General features: G+C 31.9%; 1 protein-coding gene across 1 annotated transcript; it reads left to right on the plus strand.

Annotated features, from left to right (window-relative positions):
* Window positions 1-24,878, plus strand: LOC143065122 (MAM and LDL-receptor class A domain-containing protein 2-like). The gene is made up of 18 exons (XM_076238490.1): window positions 1-237; window positions 835-921; window positions 4,407-4,458; window positions 4,967-5,002; window positions 5,350-5,664; window positions 5,933-6,016; window positions 6,189-6,440; window positions 9,504-9,608; window positions 10,778-10,929; window positions 12,597-12,789; window positions 13,658-13,909; window positions 15,433-15,570; window positions 17,656-17,810; window positions 18,734-18,944; window positions 19,590-19,724; window positions 21,578-21,738; window positions 23,811-23,879; window positions 24,609-24,878. The coding sequence occupies exons 1-18, from the start codon at window positions 43-45 to the stop codon at window positions 24,801-24,803; spliced, it is 2,787 nt and encodes a 928-aa protein (XP_076094605.1). The 5' UTR covers window positions 1-42; the 3' UTR covers window positions 24,804-24,878.
* The last annotated feature ends 738 nt before the right edge of the window (window positions 24,879-25,616 follow it).

Genomic DNA, 25,616 nt, shown 5'->3' on the forward strand with positions numbered 1-25,616 from the left:
GTGTGACCAAGATAATATTGTTCATGTCTGCAGGTAAATGTAATGGGAATCCGGCATAAATATTCCGAAAGGACAACATACATAACTGTGTCTGTTTGTCTGATCCAGATTATAGTGTTTGTAGCAGTTACTGTAATTGAGAATCATAAACGAGATGTTTTACAGACCAAGTTAGACACCAAACGACAGAAAATAGCGAATATTTCAGCCAGATGTTTTAATTCATCTCAGTTAAAGGTATGTATAGTACTACTTTCAATTTGACAACAGATGAAAGTTAACGGTGAAATTGTTTTTTTTTTATTTTTTAATTTGATTTGATGTTTAGAATCAAGGTAAGGTGAACTGATTTATGCTAAAACAATAAATGCTGATAATTTTTTAAACTATGTGTTGTTTGGTAACTAAAATCCCTTCCCTTTTTCCGAACTGATGACGTACCGAATCTGACGGATATCACGTGTGTCACAGTGCAGCAGGATCTGCTTACCCTTCCAGAGCACCTGATACCACCCGAATTTTGGTTTGGTTCGTGTTGTTCAGTCTAGTTTTCTATATTGTATTTTGTATACTATTGTTTGTATTTCTTTTTTAATCATGTCGTTTGTAGTATGGTTTTTCAAGACCTTTCTAACTGATTTTTACTGTTTGTTCTAAGGGTGCCGTGTTTCACCTCTGTACCAAGTTATAGTTAGATAGAGACAAAAACCTAATAGCAAGACAGGAAACAATAACAAATATTTGGCATCCTTACATTCACATTTAGTTCAATTCAAGGAAAATTTAATTTGAGGAAAATGTATTGACATCTTGTGTTTTTTTTTATATATATAGAGAAGCAGAGTGAATCAAGAAGATGATACATTTAACCTAATCAGAAGACAGGTATCAAATGGAGATAATGGTATAATACAGACACAGGTAAACATAATACTTTTAGAAAGGCTGTTGTTCAAATAGTTTAAGATGAAACTTACAGATAGCTATATAATAGTGAAAAAGACAATTTCGCATTTATACTTTATGAGATATCAAGACAGTTGACGATATCAACTTCGGTTTTTATCATTTTTTTTTCACGTAGTATTTTCCAAATGATTTTGTTATGTTGATAACGGTATGAATAAAGTGTGTTTGAAGGGAAGAGCGTAATTGTGAAACACCGAAACCCTTTGAATATAGTTGGGATTTACTTTTTTGTCGAGCCTGCAACTTTTGTTGCAGAAAGCTCGACATAGGGATAGTGATCCGGCGACGGCGGCGTTAGCTAACTTCTTAAAAGCTTTATATTTTAGAAGGTGGAAGACCTGGATGCTTCATACTTTGTATATAGATGCCTCATGTTACGAAGTTTCCGTCAGTCACATGTCCAATGTCCTTGACCTCATTTTCATGGTTTAGTGACCACTTGAAAAAAAAGTTCAAATTTTTTGTAATGTTGAATTCTCTCGTATTATAAGTAATAGGATAACTATATTTGATATGTGCGTACCTTGCAAGGTCCTCATGTCTGTCAGACAGTTTTCACTTGACCTTGACCTCATTTCATGGATCAGTGAACAAGGTTAAGTTTTGGTGGTCAAGTCCATATCTGAGATACTATAAGCAATAGGGCTAGTATATTCGGTGTATGGAAGGACTATAAGGTGTACATGTCCAACTGGCAGGTGTCATCTGACCTTGACCTCATTTTCATGGTTCAGTGGTTATAGTTAAATTTTTGTGTTTTGGTCTGTTGTTCTCATACTATATGCAATAGTTCTACTATATTTGTTGTATGGAATGATTGTAAGGTGTACATGTCTAGCGGGCAGATATCATGTGACCTTGACCTCATTTTCATGGTTCAGTGGTCAAAGTTAAGTTTTTGAGTTTTGGTCTTTTTATCTAATACTATACGTCATAGGTCAACTATATTTGGTGTATGGAAATATTTTATGACCTTTATGTCAGTCGCGCAGGTTTTATTTGACCGTGACCTCATTTTCACGGTTCATTGCACAGTGTTAAATTTTTGTGTTTTGGTCTATTTTTCTTAAACTATAAGTAATAGATCAGCTATATATGTTGTATAGAAGCATTGTTAGCTGTACGTGTCTGCCTGGCATGGTTCATCTGACCTTGACCTCATTTTCAAGGTTCATTGGTCTTTGTTTAATTATCTTGGTTAATGTTAAGTTTATGGTACAGTTGTTATAAAGCTTAGCTTTATACTTAGGACTATCAACATAATATCAATGATTAGTATAGAAGGCGAGACATTTCAGTGTGTGCACTCTTGTTTTATTATTATTATTATACCGAATTAATTCAGATGACAAGATCTGGTTTGTTAACGTACCTGTCCTATGTAATTGATTTTCTTTATACTAAAATTTTTCTATCTATTTACTAATTTAGGAATTAAATGTAAATGGCAGATACTTAGTACTTCCTAAAATTCAATCACGATATTTATTTGGCTTCTTCAGCTTTTAATATTTTATTGTAGACTTTAGATGCAGAAAGCTCGACATAGGAATAGTGATCCTGCGGCGGCGGCTACGGCGGCGGCGTTAGCTAACTTCTTAAAAGCCTTATATTTTAGAAGGTAGAAGACTTGGATGCTTCATACTTTGTATATAAATGCCTTATGTTACGAAGTTTCCGTCAGTCACATGTCCAATGTCCTTGACCTCATTTTCATGGTTCAGTGACTACTTGAAAAAAAAAGTTAAGATTTTTTGTAATGTTAAATTATCTCTTATTATAAGTAATAGGATAACTATATTTGGTATGTGCGTACCTTGCAAGGTCCTCGTGCCCGTCAGACAGTTTTCACTTGATATCGACCTCATTTCATGAATCAGCGACCAAGGTTAAGTTTTGGTGGTCAAGTCCATATCTGAGATACTATAAGCAATAGGTCTAGTATATTCGGTGTATGGAAGGACTGTAAGGTGTACATGTCCAACTGGCAGGTGTCATCTGACCTTGACCTCATGTTCATGGTTCAGTGGTTTTAGTTAAGTTTTTGTGTTTTGGTCTGTTTTTCTTATACTGTATGCAATAGGTCTACTATATTTGGTGTATGGAATGATTGTAAGGTGTACATGTCTAGCTGGCAGGTTTCATTTTGACCTCATTTTCATGGTTCAGTGGTGAAAGTTAAGTTTTTGAGTTTCGGTCTTTTTTTCTAATACTATATGCAATAGGTTAACTATATTTAGTGTATGGAAACATTTCCGATCTATATGTCATTTACGCAGGTTTTATTTGAGCTTGACCTCATTTTCACGGTTCATTGCTCAGTGTTGAGGGTTTGTGTTTTAGTCTGTTTTTCTTAAACTATAAGCAATAGGTCAACTATTTGCTGTATGGAAGAATTGTTAGCTGTACATGCCTGTCTGGCATGGTTCATATGACCTTGACCTCATTTTCATGATTCAAAGGTCAATGTTTAGTTTTTCTTGGTTTATGTTAAGTTTATGTGACAGTTGTAATAAAGCTTTATATTTAGGACTATCAACATAATATCAATGATTAGTAAAGAAGGCGAGACATTTCAGTGTGTGCACTCTTGTTGAATAAATGCACATTTATACCCCAATGGGGTTGAAGGCATACATAAATGAACAAAATAATTTTACCATCGAACTTGTGCAGGTTTTCTCTTAAATTATGTATATAAAAGAATGTACCCAAGTATTTAAAAATTCTTCTGCGAACTGCAAAAATGAAGTTGGCCTTATTCACTTTTTCGCTTATGTGATTTTCAAAAGTGAGTTCTGAGGAGTCGATTAGGACTCCTATATCTTTTACCTCTTTAACCTTTCCTATTGTATGATTTAGAAGACTATAATTTGGTGAGTGTTCAGTGTTATTTGATTTCTTACATATTTTCATGTATTTACATTTTTTCCGGTTGAAATTTTAGTAGCCATTTGTCAATCCATGCTTCCATCTTGTGTAGGTAACCTTGAATACCAGTGACTTGTTTCTAAAATGTATTTTATGCATGCTGTAAATAATGCACCTTCTTTTGCTTTTGATTATTGTTCTTCATTACTTAATAAATTTCAATCTTGCATGTATATTCTGCTTTATTATTATATAGGTTTACACCATTTTTAAGCAATATTTTGTACATGTTATAACATGTGCGAGGTACTTTGTACATGTTATAACTTGTATTTTAGCATTGTACAAATTATAACATGAACAATATTTTTGTACAAGTTATAACCTGTACAAAATTGCAACTTGTACACTACATATATATATTTTAAAAGAATGTATATATGTTTTAACCCGGTAAAATTCTTTCATCTGCCAACAGCTAGGGTTAGATGCATATTTTCTAATATAGTTAAGACATTTAAAAAAAAGGTATGATATAACTTATTGTTTGAGAGTGTGTTTTTCAGGAGCATTTACTTGAGAAGTCTTGTGCAAACGATACAAAAATATGCTTGAAAGGTAAACACATTAATCCTTCTCTTTTTTTATCTGAATTATTGGAAGACAAAAACATAATGTTCAGGTAATTGTTACGAGAAAGTAGTTCACATTAGTAAGTGACATCATGCATGTAGAGAAGTTTAATATCGTGTCTGATATGTTACTGATGTTTTTGCTTTCTTGGAAATACTCTACATTCACATGAGTTTGGAGATTTGCAGCCTATTTAAATAATACAACAACCCAACAATTTCATGTTAACAGATGATCACTATAGAAGTGTCAGAATGCTGTGTTTTTTTCCAATAAAATACTTGACACTAATGCCCTGGTAAGGCATTAGATTTACAATTCTTGATCGAAGTAAACGCTTATACATTAGATGGATTTCTATAGCAGAACGTGTTATATGCTTTGTAATGAAACATATAACTTTTTTTTACTACAGGTTTCCAACAGAATTATGGGTAATGTGGGTGAAAATAATTCGATGGTAATATATGATCACCTTTTGATTTTGTTGCAGGGTTGAAAGGAGACGTTGGTCTAGTCGGTGTTAAGGGTAAGATTACACATTATCTTTGTCAAACAGACACACGTTACTTTTAAATGATTTGTTTCTGCACTGTTCATTTTTTTCTTCTTTAAAGTGTGATGTCATAACTTCGGTAGTCCCTGTCTAGACTTTGGGAGACTTAATGCTTGATATTGTATAGAAACTAGTTTATTAATGATTTTTATACGTATTTTGTGTTCTTTAGTAAATGTTTTAGTGATGTATACCCCAAAAACATTAACTCCTTTATATGTTCACAATTTTTATATCGACGGTCATTAATATTGAATTGTCTTATTATTTTGCATTTTATGGAATCTTATATCAATATTTTTTTAATTATCTAATATAAGGTGACATTGGTAGCCAAGGAGAGCCTGGATTGATTGGAAATATAGGAGTCCCAGGTAACAATGGTCAAAAGGGGTTACCTGGAAACCCTGGACCTAAGGGTAGTTCGGGAGGGAAAGGTTCTAAAGGCGATGGAGGTGTCGATGGAATGCGTGGTTTGAAAGGTAATATTGGAAATACAGGAGAGAACGGGAAATCAGGAACACGTGGATCGAGAGGACCAAAAGGTGTGCAAGGAACTAATGGCAGAAAAGGACCACAAGGCCAAAAAGGTTTTCCTGGATTAAAAGGAAGTCTTGGGCATGTTGGGGACAGTGGTAACCAAATAAATTAATATCAGTGTTATTAAGAGGCTATGAATTTGCTGTTATAACAAACATACTGATAAGTTAAAATGTGAAAGTTTGTCTGTGAAGATTTTTCAATATAGTTCATATTTTATTAAGAATTTATTTAAACTTTAAAAAAAAATACGTTTCAAATATTCAGTAAACATTGATTGCATTTATTTTTAAAACGAAGATTAAAAAAAACAAATAGAATAATTGGCCAACCTTTAAAATGATTTTACTTCTTTATTTTGAGGTGATATTGGAATCAAAGGTGAAATGGGAGAGACTGGTGCGAAGGGGATTATGGCTAACACTTCTGAAACCTGTGATTGCATTCGTAAGTTTCGTATACTTCAAATGTTCGGGCAATTTCGAACTTGACAATAGTTTTATCTACTTCTGGTGTAACGATTGCATTTATATTTTTCATATTACTTAATTATTTTCACAGAAGTATAAGACAGTAAGACACGCGGTGTAAATGATACGTTTCTTGTTAATCAAAACAGGGAAAATAGAGTTTGTAGACAACACAACTGTTATAACAGCACCACTAGGAACCAATATCAAACTTAATTGTACAACAACACCATCACAAACAGTCAACTGGAAACACTCAAGTGACCAACAGTGTTATCCGTTAAATGACGGGAACGTTATCACAATCAACCAACTAAGTCCTGCAGATCTCGGCGAACACGTTTGTACCGTCAATAATGGATTCCACAATATACAAAAGACTATATTTGTTAATTCAACAGGTGAGTTGTTATCAATATATAATTAGAGTAGTACAATATATATTTAGAAAATGTTTTCAAATTAGTCTACAAAACGCTACACAACAAAAAGACCTTATAACCAAATAAAATTTAATTTGAAAATTGAATGCATCCAAATCATTGGCAAAACGAAGATAGCAATATCTTTCATCAGTAAATTGTTCTGTTTTGTTAGTCTGCTGAAAATCAGATACGGTCACATAGCTGTGGTATATAATAAAAACCAAACAATTACTTATCACCCTATCCATCATGATTTCGAATCATTTTGTCATTTTATCAAACCGAAGTAAACTTTGATAATTTCTACTGATTATCTGTAGTCCAACATTAATTTAAAAAGTTTCCTAGGCAACATTTACTTCCTTGTCTACTGAATAAAGATTAAAACAACTAACTTTTTTACTAACGGTTCTGGAGGATTTTGAAGTATCCTTACTTGTATGAATAGATATATGAAAGAGCAAAATCACAAAAATACTGAACTCCGAAAAATTCAAAACGGAAATTCTCTTGACAAATGGCAAATTCAAAAGCTCAAATACATCAAACGAATGGATAACAACTGTCATATTCCTGTCTTGGTACATGCATTTTCCTATGTATGAAACGGTGGATTAAAAATGGCTTTGTAGCTAGCAAAACCTTTCACTTGTATGACAGTCGCATACAATTCCATTGTATTGATAACGATATGTGAACAAAACAAACAGACATAATAAGTAAAAATGTGAAACTAGAGGTATAACAGCCAACATTGTGTTATAATCTTATTAATCACTATAAAAACAAACAAATATGTAAAACAAACACACAAAATGGCATATAGACAAAGCACATAAGCAAAAATGAAAACATTTTATATTTTACAATAACACAATGACGGGGAAAAAAATAAAATCACAAAAATACTGAACTACGAGGACAATTCAAAACGGAAAGTCCCTAATCAAATGGCAAAGCTCTAACACATCAAACGAATGGATAACAAGTGTCGTATTCGTGACTTGGTAAATAAATGTTTCATGTAGAAAATGGTGGATTAAACCTGATTTCATAGCAAGCTGAACCCATCACTTGTATTACAGTTGCATCAAATTCCATCTGTATATATTGAGAACTATATGTGATCAACAAACAAACATAATAGGTAAAAATGCCAAAAAACAGGGTTACAGGAGTCAACATTGTGTTATAATCTTAATAAAAAAAAAAAAAAAAAAAATATGTAACAAAGAAGCACAAAAAGGCATAAAGACAAAGCACATTGGCAAACTTGAAAGACAAAGAATGCAATAATTTTACTATAGCATAAAAACACAATAACCGAGCCACGTTAAATGGATATCATAAAAAAATACACACAACAGTAAAAGTAATATTTTAAAGGATTATGTACCCTTGTGTTGATTCAATGCTCAACATATGGACATTTTATAGAAAATCCACGCCTTTATCCTTATACTCTCATATTTGGCAATTTGAAGAATGATATATATATATATATATATATATATATATATATATATATATATAGGATTATTGCATGCAGTGCTAGCATTGATTTCCTTAAAACAAGTTTATAAATGTAGTTATTGGTTAAAACATATACAAATATGGACCAAATCAAGTACACCTTTTAGGTTGCGCTCGACTTTAGTGATTCAGCACGAGGTATTTTGGAATTTACAGGTTTGTTAGAACTTTTTGTAAAAAATAAACACTAGCACATCATAAAAAGCAAGTGAGTAATCTATGTTTCAAATTTTATAACAAAAAAATCTCTATATTTAAAACTGTGGATTTTCTATAAAAATATTGGTTTATTTGCCACAAAGTACTCTTTTTCTATTAAATGCCATGAAACAGTAAATAATAATGCTCTGCATCAAGTTTCCCCATGGTATATGTACAAAATGGCTTTTTCCTTTTTATTATATCTGTAGTTTTTATACAATTGAAGTTTGAAAAGTTCGTACAAAAATGGCCACAGAAGGGGTCATAAACCTTTATAAAGGCGCACTAGCTGTCAAATTCATAGTCATCGATTTGACTCAAATTCCAATAATTGATTAATAACAACGTAAAACCTTTATCCAAATCATAAAAAGTAACAAATTAGCAATTTACATGGCATAGTGTCAAGAATATGTAGCCTCGTTTCGTGTGTTTTTTAGTCTTGACGCCATCTAATTATTTATCGAGTTGGCCTCCGAATACTTCCGATGACCATATAAGTGATATAAACATAAATAAAGATATAAATAGAAAAGCTAACTCGTGTAATTTCATTTTGCTATGTCTGTTTAATTTTATACTATAGATTAAAAATATATGTTAATCATCGATTTTACTACATAAGAATGAGTTTTTGTGGATCGAATAAGTCAGTTAAATGATTTACCTTTGTTTTACTTTCACTGTTGACATTCGTTACCTTTAAACAATTATACACACACAATTAACGTGTTATCCATCACTCGCTAAGGAGTTAAATTGAAGTTCACATGAACACGATTTAATGAGGCCGAATTATTCACTTGCAAGTGAATAATACATTTTCAATGTTTCTTCGCTTATTTTGACAAAATTAATCCATACTGGCTGCTAAAAGTGAATTATTATTTCACTATTTCACTTTCATTAATGATTGAACAAAAAATATTATATTTTTGATTTTTTTTATATATCTCGTAGCTAGTGCCCCTTTAAAGAAGACAAATAAAAGAATACCATAACACGTTACATGTATCAAGACGACAAACAACGTCAGTACCAATAATCTAGATTTCATGACCATCGTGTATATTATTTGTGTAGTTGATACTGAATATTTATCAATCATGTCCTGGTATCTTCCGATAAACTTTTTGATTATATAAAAAGGACGAGACGGTCTGTGACACACTCCTGATTCATTAACTTTCTACTAAGACAATGGTGACGTTTTACAAAGTCTAAAAAAGGATACAAAAAAGGGGTACAACGGAACATAAAACACTATTATTTTTTTTTAATTTCTTTGTCATTCTTTGTTCTTAGATTCTGGTGATGGTATATCTTGCGACTTTGAAAATTCCAACTGCCATCTTAAATTGTACAAATGGCGTGTAGTTAATAACTCAGATGATCATACGAAAGGGTCAAGTGAGTTTTTATTATACAAATCAAAGTAATTTCGATAGCAAATAGAGTTCAACCTAGAACAATTATTTTGATCTGACCACTACGACTGTTATTAATTCAGTTCTGTTCATAAATTTCGCAGTTTTTGAAAATATGCTTTTCTATTAACATACTAGTGTTTGGTTGGTATTATTATTTGCTTTAGAAATATATTGCTTTTTAACTAGTTTAAATGAGAAAATCGAAAATTCAGAAATTATTTTGAAATTCAAGCTAAGCTGAGTCATCTATCGATATCTGATACCAATTTGAAATTATGTAAATGCTTATTTCGATCGCTGCATACAGATGGAAATCTTATAATGTAAATAAATGCAAATTTTACCGGTTAATTTAAATTTGTGATTAGGGAAATAGATAGATTCATTCATAAATTGGAAATCAAGATACCAAGATGTAATATAATAACGAAGCAGCAGCATAGTTCACCCTTGATCCAGTTTATTAATCAGTTTTCAATATCCATTCAAGATAAATCACCTTAACTTAAAATAACAAAAAAAATATATATATTCGGGAGATAAAAATCTAATTGTTTGCAAGTGTGGGGATTACAGGCTGATAACAGTAATCTTTTTTTGTTTGATGGTAATATTGGTCACAAATGTGTGACTGCAAACTTTTCTCTTTGATTATTTTTGAAAATCAAATTGCACGGTAATCACTAATTGACTGAATGTGCTGAACCAAATACAAACAAATTTCGACTCTTAAGGGTTAATTGTTGTCTAAGTCATTTCTTATTTAAACACAGTCGGTATCATTTAGCGTAACCTTAAGTACTTTCCATATACGGGTCTACACCTTTGAAAATAATTTAGATCGAAAAATAAAATTGAAACTTTGACGTTCACATTTTACAGAGAAATCATATTCGAAAGTTTTGTAAGTGTTCAATTCAACATGGGTTCCATAATAAATTCCATAAGGGTTATCAGCAGGATTAATTTGTTCTGTAGTACAAGTAACTTCAATGGATTATATGGAAATATCAGCAAACAGATTTTTAATGGGGCAATAGGCAAATATTTATTCATGAACCTCATATAATTCTGTTTACCTCTTGTAACTCCAGTAAATCACTAAACTACTGTACTGAAACTACACATAAACATCGTTATAAATTGCAGAGAACGGTCATTTTGCTACCACGTATGATAACTCAACATCGAGGATTGAGTCTCTATGGGTAAAAGTTGATGGTCAATCGTGCCTGACATTCTGGTATAAAAATGAGATTATTGGTAGTTCACCTGGTAGTAGTATTGATGTTACAACAAAGGTAAGTAGGTGTTGCGTAGGTAATTGTTAACGAACACTGTATTTTTGTTTGTTTGTCTTTTTTGAGAGGTTCACCACTAATTCCACATTTTATAATGAAAAACACATCAGCATTTTAATATTTATTCTATCATTTATCATACATCATACATACAGTTACAGTTCATATATTCCAGTTCAATTCTATAGTATATACAAATCATTTTCCCATTCTTGTTTATAGGGACAAATAAAGCATAAACCACGAGAATTTAGTGAATATCCAGTTTTCTATAACAATTAACGGAGATACTCAAATGTAAATAACGGAGAAACATATAACAATTAAAGGAGCTAATTAACGCAGACAAAAGTTATGACAAAGAGCAAGTTTCATGTTAAAAAAAATGTCAAAGGAGAAATATGTTTAAATAATAATAATGTTCATCGCAATCCGCGACAGTAGGTGGTAGTGTACAGAAAAGGAAAGTAGATACTGGAAAAAATGAAAGAGTGAAAAAGTGAAACAGTAATTGTAATTAATATTAGGGTTTTGACACCATCACCGACGAGTGTGTGATTGATACAGTTTGTCGGAGTAAGTCACATTTTGACTCGGCATATGTCAGTTATGTTAATAACTTTTTTTATGGCCCTGCAACGAAGTTGTCGGTGCCATATAGTTTTACTCTTGTCCGATATTCCGTAATTCCGAAATTCGTTATTCTGTCATTCAGTCATTCCGTCATTCCGCAACAAACCATTATACGGATTTTTTTTCTAAACGCCTTCAGATATTGGACTGATTTTTGGTATGTGAGTTAACCATGATGAGTTACAGATCAAGTTTAAGTTTATTTCCGCTCCACTAATTTTAGCGGAAATTACGGGCTTTGGACTTTGAAATTTGAAAATCACAGTTATACGGACTTTTTTCCCAAACCCCTTCAGATATTGGGCTGATTTTTTATATGTGAGTTAACCATGATGAGTTACAGATCAAGTTTAAGTTTCGTTTCGCTCCACTCATTTTTGCCGAAATTGCGGGCTTTGGACTTTGAGAAATTGTTGAAAATCACAGTTATAGACTTTTTTTCTAAACGCCTTCAGATATTGCGCTGATTTTTGGTATGTGAGTTAACCATGATGAGTTACAGGTCAAGTTAAAGTTTAGTTCTGCTCCCCTAATTTTTGCTGAAATTACGGGCTTTGGACTTTGATGAATTATTGAAAATCACAGTTATACAGATTTTTTTTCTATACGCCTCCAGATTTTAAGCTGATGTTTGATATGTGAGACTACCATCATGTTTGTGTCCACATGTGTTTATATTGAAATTTCAGATCTTTCAACTTTTTGGGACGGGGCCATTATGCTTTCCAATGATGTATCATATAGTTTTCACTTTTTTGTTTGTCCATTTACATTTTTAACTTATGACAACTGAACATTTGCGCTTAAAAATTTATGATACTTGTTGGTTTATCAAATATTGACAATTCTAGAAACTAATAAACGGTTATGCGTCATTTCAAATGATGAATGTGATTATTTATTTGTGTAAGAAGTTGTCTATTTAGCATATATCTTAAGTGTTATTTGCGTACAAAATATTTCTACAGGTAGTTCCGAAATTCCACTTGAAGATACAGAATAACTCGAAAAATTGCAATATTTTTTATATACAGGGAAGTTCATGTCCTGGAAAACAAACGTATGTTCACAAAACCATAAAGGATAATCAAGTAACTAATTGGACACAAGAGTTTCTACAACTACCAAACACATCTGATGTCATTCAGTTTATATTTGACGTTCGCACAAATAATATGGTAGTTTCCATCGATGACATTAGCTTACTAAACGGAACTTGTCCTTTATGTAAGTTATCAACCTAATTAAGATACGCCATATGTTGTCCTGGATTTATATATTTTTGAATGCTCAAGTCCTGAAATATACTGGATATTTCCTGACGTTACTTTTACAAATGAAACATTTAATCGAAAAGATAATTGCTCAGAGATCGTATATCCAGCGCGGTTTGGATAAATGTTTTGTTCATATCAACTTGATTAAAATCAGTATAACAAGTAATCTTTTAAAGTATTACCGAAATCGAAAGAAAAAATCTTTCGAAACAAGTAATTGATTAAAGATCACGCTACATAATGTTAGGTAACTTATCACATACCGTCGCTGGGCTTACACAATGACCTTTTTTATATATATATATATATAAATGGTTTCCCAGGCAAACCCGGTCGGGCGGGAGGAAATTTTTGGTATTCTATAAAATCCTACATCTGGACCATTAAAACATAGGAAACATGTAACAATATTTCCAAACTCAACTGTTTGTAATGTTTGCTTCCATCATGATGTATGTACAATTGAAGTGAGATTTTTTTTTCAAAAAATAGTAATTTTCTGCATTTTGGAGGCCCAGCAACAACATATCAGTGCATTTCCTAAAAGACATCACAGTTTTTTGTATACCATACTTAATTTGACACAACCGTTTCTCAATATATCGTGGTTGTTGCATAAACAAGATTAAGTTCTCTGAGTCGTACCTTTGATGGCCATATTGTCGTGCAACATAACTTTACGAAATCATTACAATGAATAATTTGAGTCGAAACTTAATTCGAATTATTCAATCATGAAAATGGTCACTGTCAAGTACTAAATTGACACTTAACATTTCGAGATAGTACTGGTATAATACAGTTTCTTTATAATTCAGTATCCAAGTTCTACGAACCAGAAAATATAACCTTAACAATTCCACTCGATGGTCATGGCAATATCAATTGTTCGGCAGAGAAACCTGGTGATGTTCTATACAGTATGACGAAAATGGGCTCCTGTCAAAACCTTGCCAATACAGGAATACATACTATCCAAAAAGCTTCGTTCTCAGATGCAGGAACCTATGTTTGCAAATTAATTAGTGATGGTGAAGTAAAGACAAAATTTGTTACTGTTAATGTAACAGGTAAGAGTTCAAAATGAAGTATATTCATTCTGATAGGAACAAAAACAGCTGATCATAAAAGTTTTGCTTCTCGCCACCATTGCTAAAAAGTCTATAATGGTTTACTTTTATCAATTGTTATTTGGATGGAGAGTTGTGTCATTGGCACTCATACCACATCTTCATATATCTAGTAAAATATATATTCATCTGATCACATCAAGGACCCCGATCCGAAATCAGCAGTTTTGGATCGGGATACTTGGTGTGCTAATGTGTACTTATATATACCAACACATATCTATACAATCCACATGTATTTATACGTCCATTCCGAATATGTGTTTATTTATATTCTAGCTTTTGCTTGCTATACATCAAAACTTTTGTAATTTTAACTGAACGATGTAAAAAGAAAAATATCAAAAATACCAAACTACGAGGAAAATTCAAAACGGAAAGTCCCTAATCAAAATGCATAATCAAAAGCTCAAACACATTAAACGAATGGATATCAACGGTCACTAAGTTAGCTAAACCTCTGTCTTGTATGAGAGTCGTATAAAATTCTATTATACTGACAACAACGTGTGAACAAAACAAACATACATAATAGGTAAAAATGTCATAAATAGGGGTAAAGCTGTCAACATTGTGTTATAATCTATTAAAATAACTATAAAAACAAATAACTTTTTTTAACAAAGAAACACAATATAGACAAAGTGCATAAGCAAAAATGCGTGACAAAATTTCAAAATTGACCATAGCACAATAACACGATGGTGGGATGTATAAGTATCGTGCCACGTAATACGTATATAACAATGTCAACGTTGGCATCGTGAAATAGTTTGTTTGTTCTATATGTTGTCTGGAAATGTATGATTATACGTATGTCGGTGACTATATGTTTTCCTTGTCTTATATCTTTAGATACTATCGTCGTTTGAAGTTTAAATATATTCTATTGCTCAAATATCCAAAAAGGGACGAGACAAAAGTTAATCAAACTTACATAGTCTTCTCCCAGAACTTTTATTTTGCCGATTGAGTCCGATTGGGATATTTTAATTGAGTGTGCATTCGCATGGAGAGTAATGCAAATGCTTTCTCTGTCGATATACCCGACGGTCTAACTCTGTTAAAAGAATGCAAAACAACAATGGAAACGAGCACGGCGTGCGATCTTGAATAACCTTTACAGAAAATCAAATGTGTAGAAGCCAAATATTTAGAAAAATGATTGCATCAAAATAAAAAAGGCCTTAACAGAGGCGTTAAAACAATCGACAATCAATTTTTCAAATGGAGTTGCAACCATAGTTTTAGTACAAGTAAATACATGTATCACAAACTGAAAATAATAGTAGAAATAATCAAATGCATCAAACTCATGTCGCGAAACTGCGGCTGTGGAAAATGACAGTTCGATGCCAAAGTCATGGAATTCATATAAAATTCGGTCATAAGAATTTAAAATAGAAGTTTGTTGAATATGATGTCTGTCAAAAGATAAAATTAATGTTATTATGTATATAAAGGAAACACAAATTGCACCTTTGAGAATGGCATATGTGACTGGACACAAGACCAGCAAGACAATCAAGACTGGGTGTCAAGATCTTCTACCACGCCATCTAGTGGTACCGGTCCAAATAGTGATCATACGTTTGGAGATTGTAAGTTGAATTTTGTTCTCATCAAATATTCGAATATCTTAAATTGCTAATTAACTATGCTGCAATTGAAGTATTGCTTGTTTTCCTTTTATAATTTATTCAATTTTAATGTATATAATGTTTACGCACAATATAACAAAAAACAATGTTACAAATCTTTCAATTAAAGCATTTGTTGTTAATATTCTTAAATCACAGAAGAAACTTTGTTTCCTCATTTTGTAATGTTAATCAAGTTTTGCTAATGATATGTTTGTAAACAATTTTATTAGCGAATATATAGAAGATAAGAATATGTGTTGTTTGTTAAGTGGTTTATAAACTAGATAATTCAATGATTTTATGACTTCTGACCAGCTATGATTATAACAGTAGTGGATCAAACCTTACATTAAGGGGTTAATAGTAAAAAGAAGATAACAAATCCTAATTAAATACATTATACGAGCCAGTAATAGACAAAAGACATATTTTTGGGTACTTTAAGGGATCAAATTAGAAATGTAAAAATATTTTAAAATATAATTGTACAACAATTCATGTTGCAGATGGCAATGACGATTCATTATTTTATTGAGAATCTTCAATTATGAATTCAATTTCAATATAAATATATTTATATATACAAGTATAAATTGAAAACAACTTTCAAGTCTATGATTGCGTTGGATAAAAACCGCAATTTTTATACGAGTGCATGTAAAACAAATTTCGTTGTAGAGGGGTCTAAATACAACACAAACAACATTATCCAAAAGACAAAAAAAGTGAAAAAGTATATTTTTACAAGGCGCATTTGACTAACAGGACGAACAACTGATGTTCTTTAACCCTGCTGATCATAAGATGTACCAAGATGGATCTCTATATTAGTTTAATGTTTATATATATATATATATATATATATATATTATTTTCTTTCTTATAATGAAAACAAAAAGTAAAAAAAAAACACCATATTTTCAAATTCTAAAAGTTTTGAAATAGCATTAAGCTGACAGATTGTAATGTGTATACAATTAAATGTCTAGAAATCCATCATTTAAATCGTCTAAACTGGTCAACTGATCATTTTATCAGGACCTGCAAAACTTACTGTTTTTCAAAAATATATTTTGAATGAATCCACATTTAATTAATAGAATAAAAACATTCAAATAGCAAACAAACGGTCTTCGTTGTGTCGAAGTCGAAGGGACCAGACGAAAGTATTCGACTCATCCGAGGTTCGACTCATCCGAGGTCGAGTGTGACGTCATATATTTGAAATGTATGAAATACCAATATGTGATTTCTGTAAACAAGATGCCTGTTTTTTTTATCATTGTGCTTTTTTCGATATGATAATATTATTAAATATGATTGTGTATTTATGTTCCGTATATTTAAGATTCAACACACAACATTCACAAATAAAATCGATACACAAATATTTACAAAGGTCAGTCACTACAAATTATGGAATCACTCGCGAAAATATTTTCATAACTAATCTTTAAATATGTGAACAGTGTTCATAGATTAAAAAGACCGACTCATAATTATTAAAAAAATATTTTAATCCTTTTAATTATTGTTCTTATTCTAATGGTTAATTTAATCTCAGCTTGGGTCATGTAAATTCGTTTCGTTTTTATACCAAGTGAAATAGGTTCAGCACATTCAAGTTCCGCTTGACCGATCAACAAAGGTGTTGATTAACGGTCATCATAAACATGTCATTTTAACTGTTTTACAAACAAGTATGTTTACACAGCTTTAATCACTTATAGAAATGAATAGGTTAAACAAGAAAAAACAATCCGTTATGAATTTTATTTTTAAAGTTTTTATTTCTTTTTATTTTTTTTAATTTTGAACTTCGAGACATCGGGGTCAATTTACATCAATTTTACATCGACGGGACTTAAGAATTACCTCGACTTAACCGAGAATTCGAATCATCCGAGTTCGACTCATCAGAGGTTAAAATGCAATGATCAAACGACACTTATGCCGGGACCGAGAAATTACTTCGACTCATCCGAGTTTTCGACACAAACGAGTTCGACACAACGAGGTATTTTTGTATTTTGTAAATTTCAGCAACAGGACATTATATGTATTTTGAGGCTTCTGGTGGAAGTCAACATGACACGGCAGTTCTCAAGTCACACATGTTGTCCACCGGACCCTACTGTCTGTCAATGGCTTACAATATGAATGGAGACAGTATAGGGGCGCTAAACGTTTATACAAAGGTCAGTTCTCAAGTCACACATGTTATCTAATAGACCCACTGTCTTTCAATGGCTTACAATATGAATGGAGACAATATAGGGGAACTAAACGTTTATGCAAAGGTAATAAAAAAATGACAAAAGTTAAGTATTGTATGATTTGATCATGAGCTGATTGGTCATTTCGACAAAAGTATATCAGAAATCATATCTGATATTCTTCCTCATTCATAATAACCTTCCATCATTACCGAACTGTACAAAGAAATAACACGACGGGTGCCGTATACGGTGCAGGAAATGCTTACCCTTCCGGAGAACCTGATTTCACTCCCGAGTTTAAGTGGAGTTCGTGTTGTCTCTTATTTATTATTTATAACTGTTGATGTAAATGTCCTTTGATTTTGTGAGTCTTTTTTTACTCCTTGGTTTTGATTGTTATTGTCTTGAATATGATTATGATCTGAATTCATATCACATCGGCATGTTTTTGTATTGAATTTTAGATAAATTACACAGTGTATAAGCATATGCTGCCTTGCGCTAAAAGGAATATTTAACATTAGAATCTTCCGAGCATACTTTTTGGTAAACACATTGAAAAAAATTATAAATGACACTTTTGGACTGCATGCGTCATTCGGTTTGCACTATAATAAGAACTCCCCAATTTAACGTTGAATTTGTAAACGAAAATACACATTCCTAAAAAGGAAAATAATGGTGAAAAAAAATCAATAAAATGTCGTATTTAGCTGCAACAATTTACAGAAAAAATGTTTAATTTGAAAAAGTGAAACCTGTTTAAAGAATCCTTTTATATCTAAATAAATTGCGTCTTCTGATCAGAAAATTAAGTGAAATGTGAGATTGCAAGTTTGACCTTACAATTGTAGACAGATGCAAACCTGTACATAATATTTAATCAAAACAAAATATTTCAGGAGTGTAATAGCACTGTGCGCCATAAAATCTGGTCGGTTGCAGGAAATAAAGGTGAACACTGGTTTGATGCATGTATAAAAACACCTGTTCTGTCACGTGACTATCAAATATATATAGAGGCAGAAAGAGGCTCTACTTATGCCAGTGATATTGCTATAGATGACGTTAACATACATACCGGTAATTGTATCTGTTCCAGTAAAACTGTTGGTAGGTTCCTGCAATCTTGGTCTGTATTGTACTTGTAATGTTCTCCCTTATTGTATAAGGATTGTAGTAAATTCATGTCATTGAAAAACGATTTAAACCATTGCGAAAAGGGTTGTTCCGGCACGCATCTGGCAAGAAAGCCAAAAGAAAAATGGTAATCAAGCAATTGACTGGTTTACCACTATTTTTATGATGCATATTGATAATAATATTCTATTTCATACGACACTAAATATGATACTGATGATGTACATGATCCCGGCAATGTTTGTTGATGTTAACCAAATATATCTTTATAAATGCTTAATGCCAAAAAAGTCCATTTAAGTTTTTTTACAGAAAATAATAAAGAAAATAAATAATAATACTATATATGTTTTTTAAAAGCAAACAAAGTCCTTTTAAGTTTTTTTTACAGAAAATAATAATAATAAAAAAATAAAATAATGCTATATATCTTTTTTAAAAGCAACCAAAAAGCCGGAAGTCATAGCATTGATTTAAGATCACAATAACTGATTACATGAACATTTATCAACACAGTAAAAGGACTTTAAGACCTCTAAAAGACGCAAGTAGAATATAACGAACATAGGGCAACTTACCTTATAAAACACATTAGTCCCATATCTTATTTTTGATTAGTCCGTTCCTGTAACTTTGAACAAGGTCTTTGTCAATGGCATCAGTTAAACACAGATGATTTTGACTGGACACGACTTTCAGGCCCAACTGATTCTCGGGCAACTGGACCTAATATTGATCACACAACAGCAACAGGTATGTAGGAATAAACTATCCTCGCACTATGCATTACTAGTATTTCAAGTTAAAAATGTTATGAATGAACAATGACTACAAAATATACTTTGCACTCAGTACGTAGCAAACACCGGCAAATACACAAAACAAAAAGAACTTAAATGAACTTAAATTACGTATCAGTCAGCGTCCAGTATATATTAACATATTTGATAACATTTTTTTTACATGTACTTAGTGTAAGAAAATTATTGAAGCCTTGTTGATATATTTAAAATAAACAACTGGTAAAGATTGAAATTATAACTAAAACAAAATGCTGGCATTATCCGCCTTATTTCCAATATATCTGCGATTCTTTTGATTATACATTCTAGGCTTTTAACAATTTTATGTGTTTTATGACTTGAATACTTAAAGAGCTGTATGGCCAAAAGGGGTCTGAAAAGAATGGTTTTATCTGTATAAAAACATTAAACTAAAAAAGAGTTAGGAGAAAATTGCAAGGTTTCACCTAAGTCTATAGACGTTAGATTGATGTTCAACGTCCAATGACAATTATAACATCATATCAGAACAAGAACATGTGAATGTGATATGAATGTTGACCCTGCTTTGCAGACAAGACTGAGTCGAATTTTAACATGCTTATTCATAAGTCCACAAGAAGAAATTTCATCTTACCCGGACTCCGAACAATAGATTTAAGAAAATGTGGTATGAGTGCAAATGAGACAACTCTGCATCCAAGTCACAATTTATAAAAGTTAACCATTAGTCTGGCATATTTTCCTTTTTCGTTTCAGAAAAAGACTAATTACAAGTTACAGCAAACAAATTTGCAATGAGATTTTTCAAAAGACCATTTTATCAAATGTGAAAGTTTTTTCTTAATTACATCGTGTGGTACTATAGTGTAGAAAATAGAAAAGTCATCTCTGTCAACAGAATTTAAAAGGACCATCAAAAGCATGCATTTTATTTAGAACCTGTCAAGAATTTTCAACACTTTAAAAATAATAAATACCATTATTTTTATAAGCTTTATTACAAGTGTTAATAACAAGTTCTTAGATAGTAGTAAGGGAGGTAGTTAGAGTTTGGCTGCCTTGTCTGCCGATACGAACACAAATCATTTTGCAAGTACTTGGTGTTTATATCACGTATACACCATTTTTTACAGTGAGCAGATAGAGTATCTTTAATGAACTGAAGACACCGACGAACTGACAACACTGTTCCCAATCTATTATAGATGTAGGACTATATTTAGGTTCTTTCTTAGGACAAAGTTTTGACCTTACGGTCTCCTGTAATGAAATTACCATAAGGAACGTATCCAAAAATATATAGATGTTTCACAGTCTCAAGTGGAAGGAACATTATTTTCTATATTGACGTCTGATGTAACTGACGTATTATTAAAAAAAAACTTCTGCTAGTGTAAGAATACAAAATAAAAGGGGGTTCTTTATTATCAAAACATGGAGGTATTTGGCTATGTATGGTAAACCTAATTTTGTGCTTATCCATACAATATATGCCGTGCGATGCGCGTTCAAACTAAAATCTACTTCGAAATCATGTCAGGAAGATTTTCTAAGCTTTCACATATATCTCCACTAAGTCAATTTTTTAGTGTGTATTCAGTAGTATTTCAGTATGAAATGGGACAATATGTATACTTTCAAACAAATAGAATATCAATCTTAACAATAGAAATAACTTGAGGTCAGTCATATCATCAACTTTAATATTTAATTTACCAAGATTTAAATTTTTCCAGGAATATGTTCTATTAAAAACATTATGTCAACTCTTAATACAACATCGATAATAAATTATGTTTACGAAACATGTTGTTTTTGTAGGTAATGGTTATTACTTATACATTGAATCATCAAGTCCGAGAACGCCAGGTAACAAAGCTGAACTAGAATCAACCACTTTGCCAGGTGGCAGTCAATATTGTTTAACATTTTATTATAACATGTTTGGTGCAACAATGGGAGCCCTTCATATATACAAGGAGGTAAATAATTTACATTTTACATGCTTTCTGAATTTTCTGTTATTGTTCCATTCATTCTCTGACAACTTATGATTGCAAAAACACTGTTACAAATACACACAGAGATCATCTGAGATATTTTGCAAAGACTGTACGATGAAAAGGAGAAGATATATTTTCTTAAACTTTCCTTGATCAACAAAGGTCTCGGTCTCATCACCTTGGGCAATATCCTTTACTATATTTCAGTCAACTCAAAAATACTGTACCTTATATTTCTTAAATATTTATTATCAAACCCAGTGCATTTACTTTTCACTTACAGACACGTGTTGCAGGATCTCAATAAATTTACGACTTCAAGTCCAAATCACCTGATTGCACCTGCGCGAGTTCCCCATTTATGAATAATCCGACTGGCTACGTTATTACTGGCGACTTTAACATTGTTAATAACACTTCTTTAAGAAATCAGTCAACCAAAGGCCCGACATATGGTGATACTAAATCCATCAATTGGAATCACAACTTCAGTCAAAGATTATGTCAGACAATAAGCGAAAAAGAAGACGTAGATTTTTACCCGAATGGATAAGACTGTGAGGTTGTTGAAACGAATTAGAATTAAAAAAATGAATGGGTTCATGAAGACACATGCTTTCAGGTCCTCAATGCTTTTCAACTTCGAACTTTGTGTCCTTTTTAAAATTTTTGATTTGATGAGTCTTTTGATTACAAATAGCGCGTTTGGCGTAGAAAATTTCAATTCTAGTATCTATGATGAGTTTTTATGCCCCATCTACGATAGAAGAGGGGCATTATGTTTTTTTTTATGTGTATCCGTTCGTTCGTCCGTCCGTCCGTCCGTTCGTTCGTCCGTCCGTCTGCCCAGTCCAGGTTATAATTTTTGATGAAGGTTACTGGTATGTTCCCTATGATATGATCTTTCTGATTTTACTACAAAATTAGAGTTTTTGGTCCCTCATTTCACGGTCCATTGAACATAGAAGATAATAGTACGAGTGGGGCATCCGTGTACTATGGACACATTCTTGTTTTATGTTACATTGTTCTTTGTTTACCCTACTTCAATGACAAATAAAATTATGTCGTTTTCCCCTCAAGTAAAGCCTCAAACAACATTGTTTGCAATGTGTTAACCACATTACATAAATTGCTTGACAAATAAGGTATAGACAATTTACTTGGAAACTCAACATATACACTTACCAAGGATGAAATTCGGAACAATCATAGCTCTGTTCCTTTGGAATTGCAACTAAAGATAAGGAACTGAATGTTCCTTGGCTTTGTTTGATACATAGATTAAAAAATAAAATTATATTGCTGGGACTCTACAGTTATTCACGAGGCCTCTTTCTTAATTATCAACATCAATTTTATCAACATTTAATTCCTGTCTTAACAGTTATTGTGAAACTGCAAACTCTATGGAGGCGTGAATCAGATGTGGATACTTAAAAAATTTCAAAGATATGTTAGAGTACATCTAAATCTCTTGTTTTGCAAAACTATTAAAACATTTGACTTGACTACACTTTACACGAGTATTCCATATTCCGAACTAAAAGACTTTGTCCAGTTATGTTTAAGCAAAAACTTTCTTGTCTTGGGGAGGAATACATCATCCTTTGTAAGGAGGTTTTTATGTAGAATGGAAAGCTAACAAAAGTTGAAATCATCCCTTTGAAAATTATACGCCATCACGAGTTGGTTGACCATTTTGGAATATCTGTATCAAATATGATCAAAAGACATGTTCCAAAATTCGTAACCACAGATGTTCTAGTTAGTAGGAGCGATCAACACAACTTCAATATTGGATCTTGCAAGTAATATCCCATGCCCTTCAAGCGTTTGCTAATGAAGAGGAAAATAACACTTTATGATTTTGATATGTTTGACGAAATTAACTTGATTTACTTTCACCAGAAACGCTCAAACTGAATATTTGAAGGCTAAGGGTGCAAAATGAATAAGTTAGAAAAGTAACTGAAAGATTGATGTTTTTTTTCTCGCGATTGAGAGACGAAGGAAAATAACAAAAATCTAAAAATCTGGATTTATTTTAGGTTACTCCGTCGGGTAAACGAGCGTATCTGCCCCCACAGTCTAGTTTAACATCAGGCACAGCAGCACAGGTAACGTTAAAAGGAAACCATGAGAAAGTGGTCGTTATTTATTTTTAAATTCATATTTGGACTTCAAACTGCTACTGAATAAATCTGTTTAAAAAATTGCATAAATATATTTTATATGGATGGCATATACGCTATAATTCGTGTTACCCTCGTGTTATTTGGGGCTTGCACGAAAAGTAAAATATGGCTCATTAATGTAGCAAAATAAGTAGTATAATACTATCATTTGTAAAATATCAAATAAAATGTCAAGCACTGTATCTTAACAGGTGCAATTTTTTTCTATAAGATAAGAGACTTTGCACGCGTAAAAATAATAGTATGTTTAAGAATAACCTCACTTTCATCATGCATATGTTATATCAAAGACATGGAATGTTTTATAAAAAATATTATTAGAATATCAGGAAGCATATCTGATCATACCTTTTAAGAAAAAAAACCAAGTGAGTAGGAAGACGTTAGTAGTACAAGAAACATACTCAATGCGGTCAATACATTTTACAGACAAGATTCAATAGAAAATATTAAGATGTATGAGGTAAAACAAAAAACTGAATTTGAAAGCAAATTCAAATTGGAAATCCATTAAAACTGACCAATCAAACGATATCATTCAACAGAACAGGGTGCAAAATATGAGAATCAACAAGAACACAATATATTGGATTTCCATAGGCTTTTCTTTTTTTCTTTTCAATGTACATTATATTGAGTATTTTTTTTTAGAGTGGCGTCAGATCTTCCACAAGAACTCTTCTCTTTACAATCGCAGACGACCATGGTGCGACGTGGCATAAACAGCAGGTCAATATTCCAGTTTCTACTTCAGACTTTAAGATTATCTTATCTGGTGTTGTTGGAACAAGCTTTTACAGTGATTTAGCCATTGATGACATCAGTATTACAACCGGAACGTGTTAAAACAGACTATTTCAATCCTTTATGGGTTGATTTTAACATACTATAATAAAATTAAAGAAATAAGTAAACATTGAACGTGGTTGCTAAATTTGATATATGCTTTTTTATGTGTCTTTGTTTGTTTTTTGTCTGATTGAGATTGTGACACGGTGATGACTGCTGTATCCCTATTTTGACAATTTTACCTAGTATATCTGTTTTGTTCACGAATCGTTGTCAATATAATGAAATTTGATGCGACTGTCATACAAGGTTTAGCGTTATAAAACCAGGTTCAATCCACCATTTTCTACATAAGAAAATGTATGTACCAAGTCAAGAATATGACAGTTGTTGTCCATTCGTTTGATGTGTCCATAATGTACAATACTTAATAAGTTATTTAGAAATGAAATGTCCCAACATTTTTCCATTAAAAAGCATTATGAATTCCTTCATAATTAGTTTGTTAGACAGCCCATAAAAGAGTAATATCAAGAACAAAGGGGACTAGACTGAGTAATCATTTGTACATTTGATTTTTTTTTTGTTTGGTGAAAAATTCTTGGATGCATTTTTTGTTGTTTTATTTAACTTAAATTACAGCGACTCTTTTCATAAAAAATCTAACGACTAAACAACACTAATGGGACATTTAAGTATAACTTACAATCAATTTTCATTGTACGAAATTTTTGTGAAATATTCAGAAATAGTTCCAAGAATGATATGATACAGCAAACTAGTATGGTATGAGCTTTATCTAATACATGTTTAGTAGAACACGCAACAAATTTTCGAAACATGTTTAACCATCATACAGGACGTAGCGGT

This window comes from Mytilus galloprovincialis, chromosome 2 (assembly GCF_965363235.1).
Source record: "Mytilus galloprovincialis chromosome 2, xbMytGall1.hap1.1, whole genome shotgun sequence".
In the NCBI taxonomy this organism is placed as follows: Eukaryota; Metazoa; Mollusca; class Bivalvia; order Mytilida; family Mytilidae; genus Mytilus; species Mytilus galloprovincialis.

Bases quoted from the DNA above. Each gene is read 5' to 3' on its own strand.
- LOC143065122 (XM_076238490.1), top strand. From the start codon at position 43: ATGGGAATCCGGCATAAATATTCCGAAAGGACAACATACATAACTGTG. The intron at 5,665-5,932 runs GTAACCAAATAA...CTTTATTTTGAG, and splicing joins TGGGCATGTTGGGGACAGTG to GTGATATTGGAATCAAAGGT. The intron at 6,441-9,503 runs GTGAGTTGTTAT...CTTTGTTCTTAG, and splicing joins TATATTTGTTAATTCAACAG to ATTCTGGTGATGGTATATCT.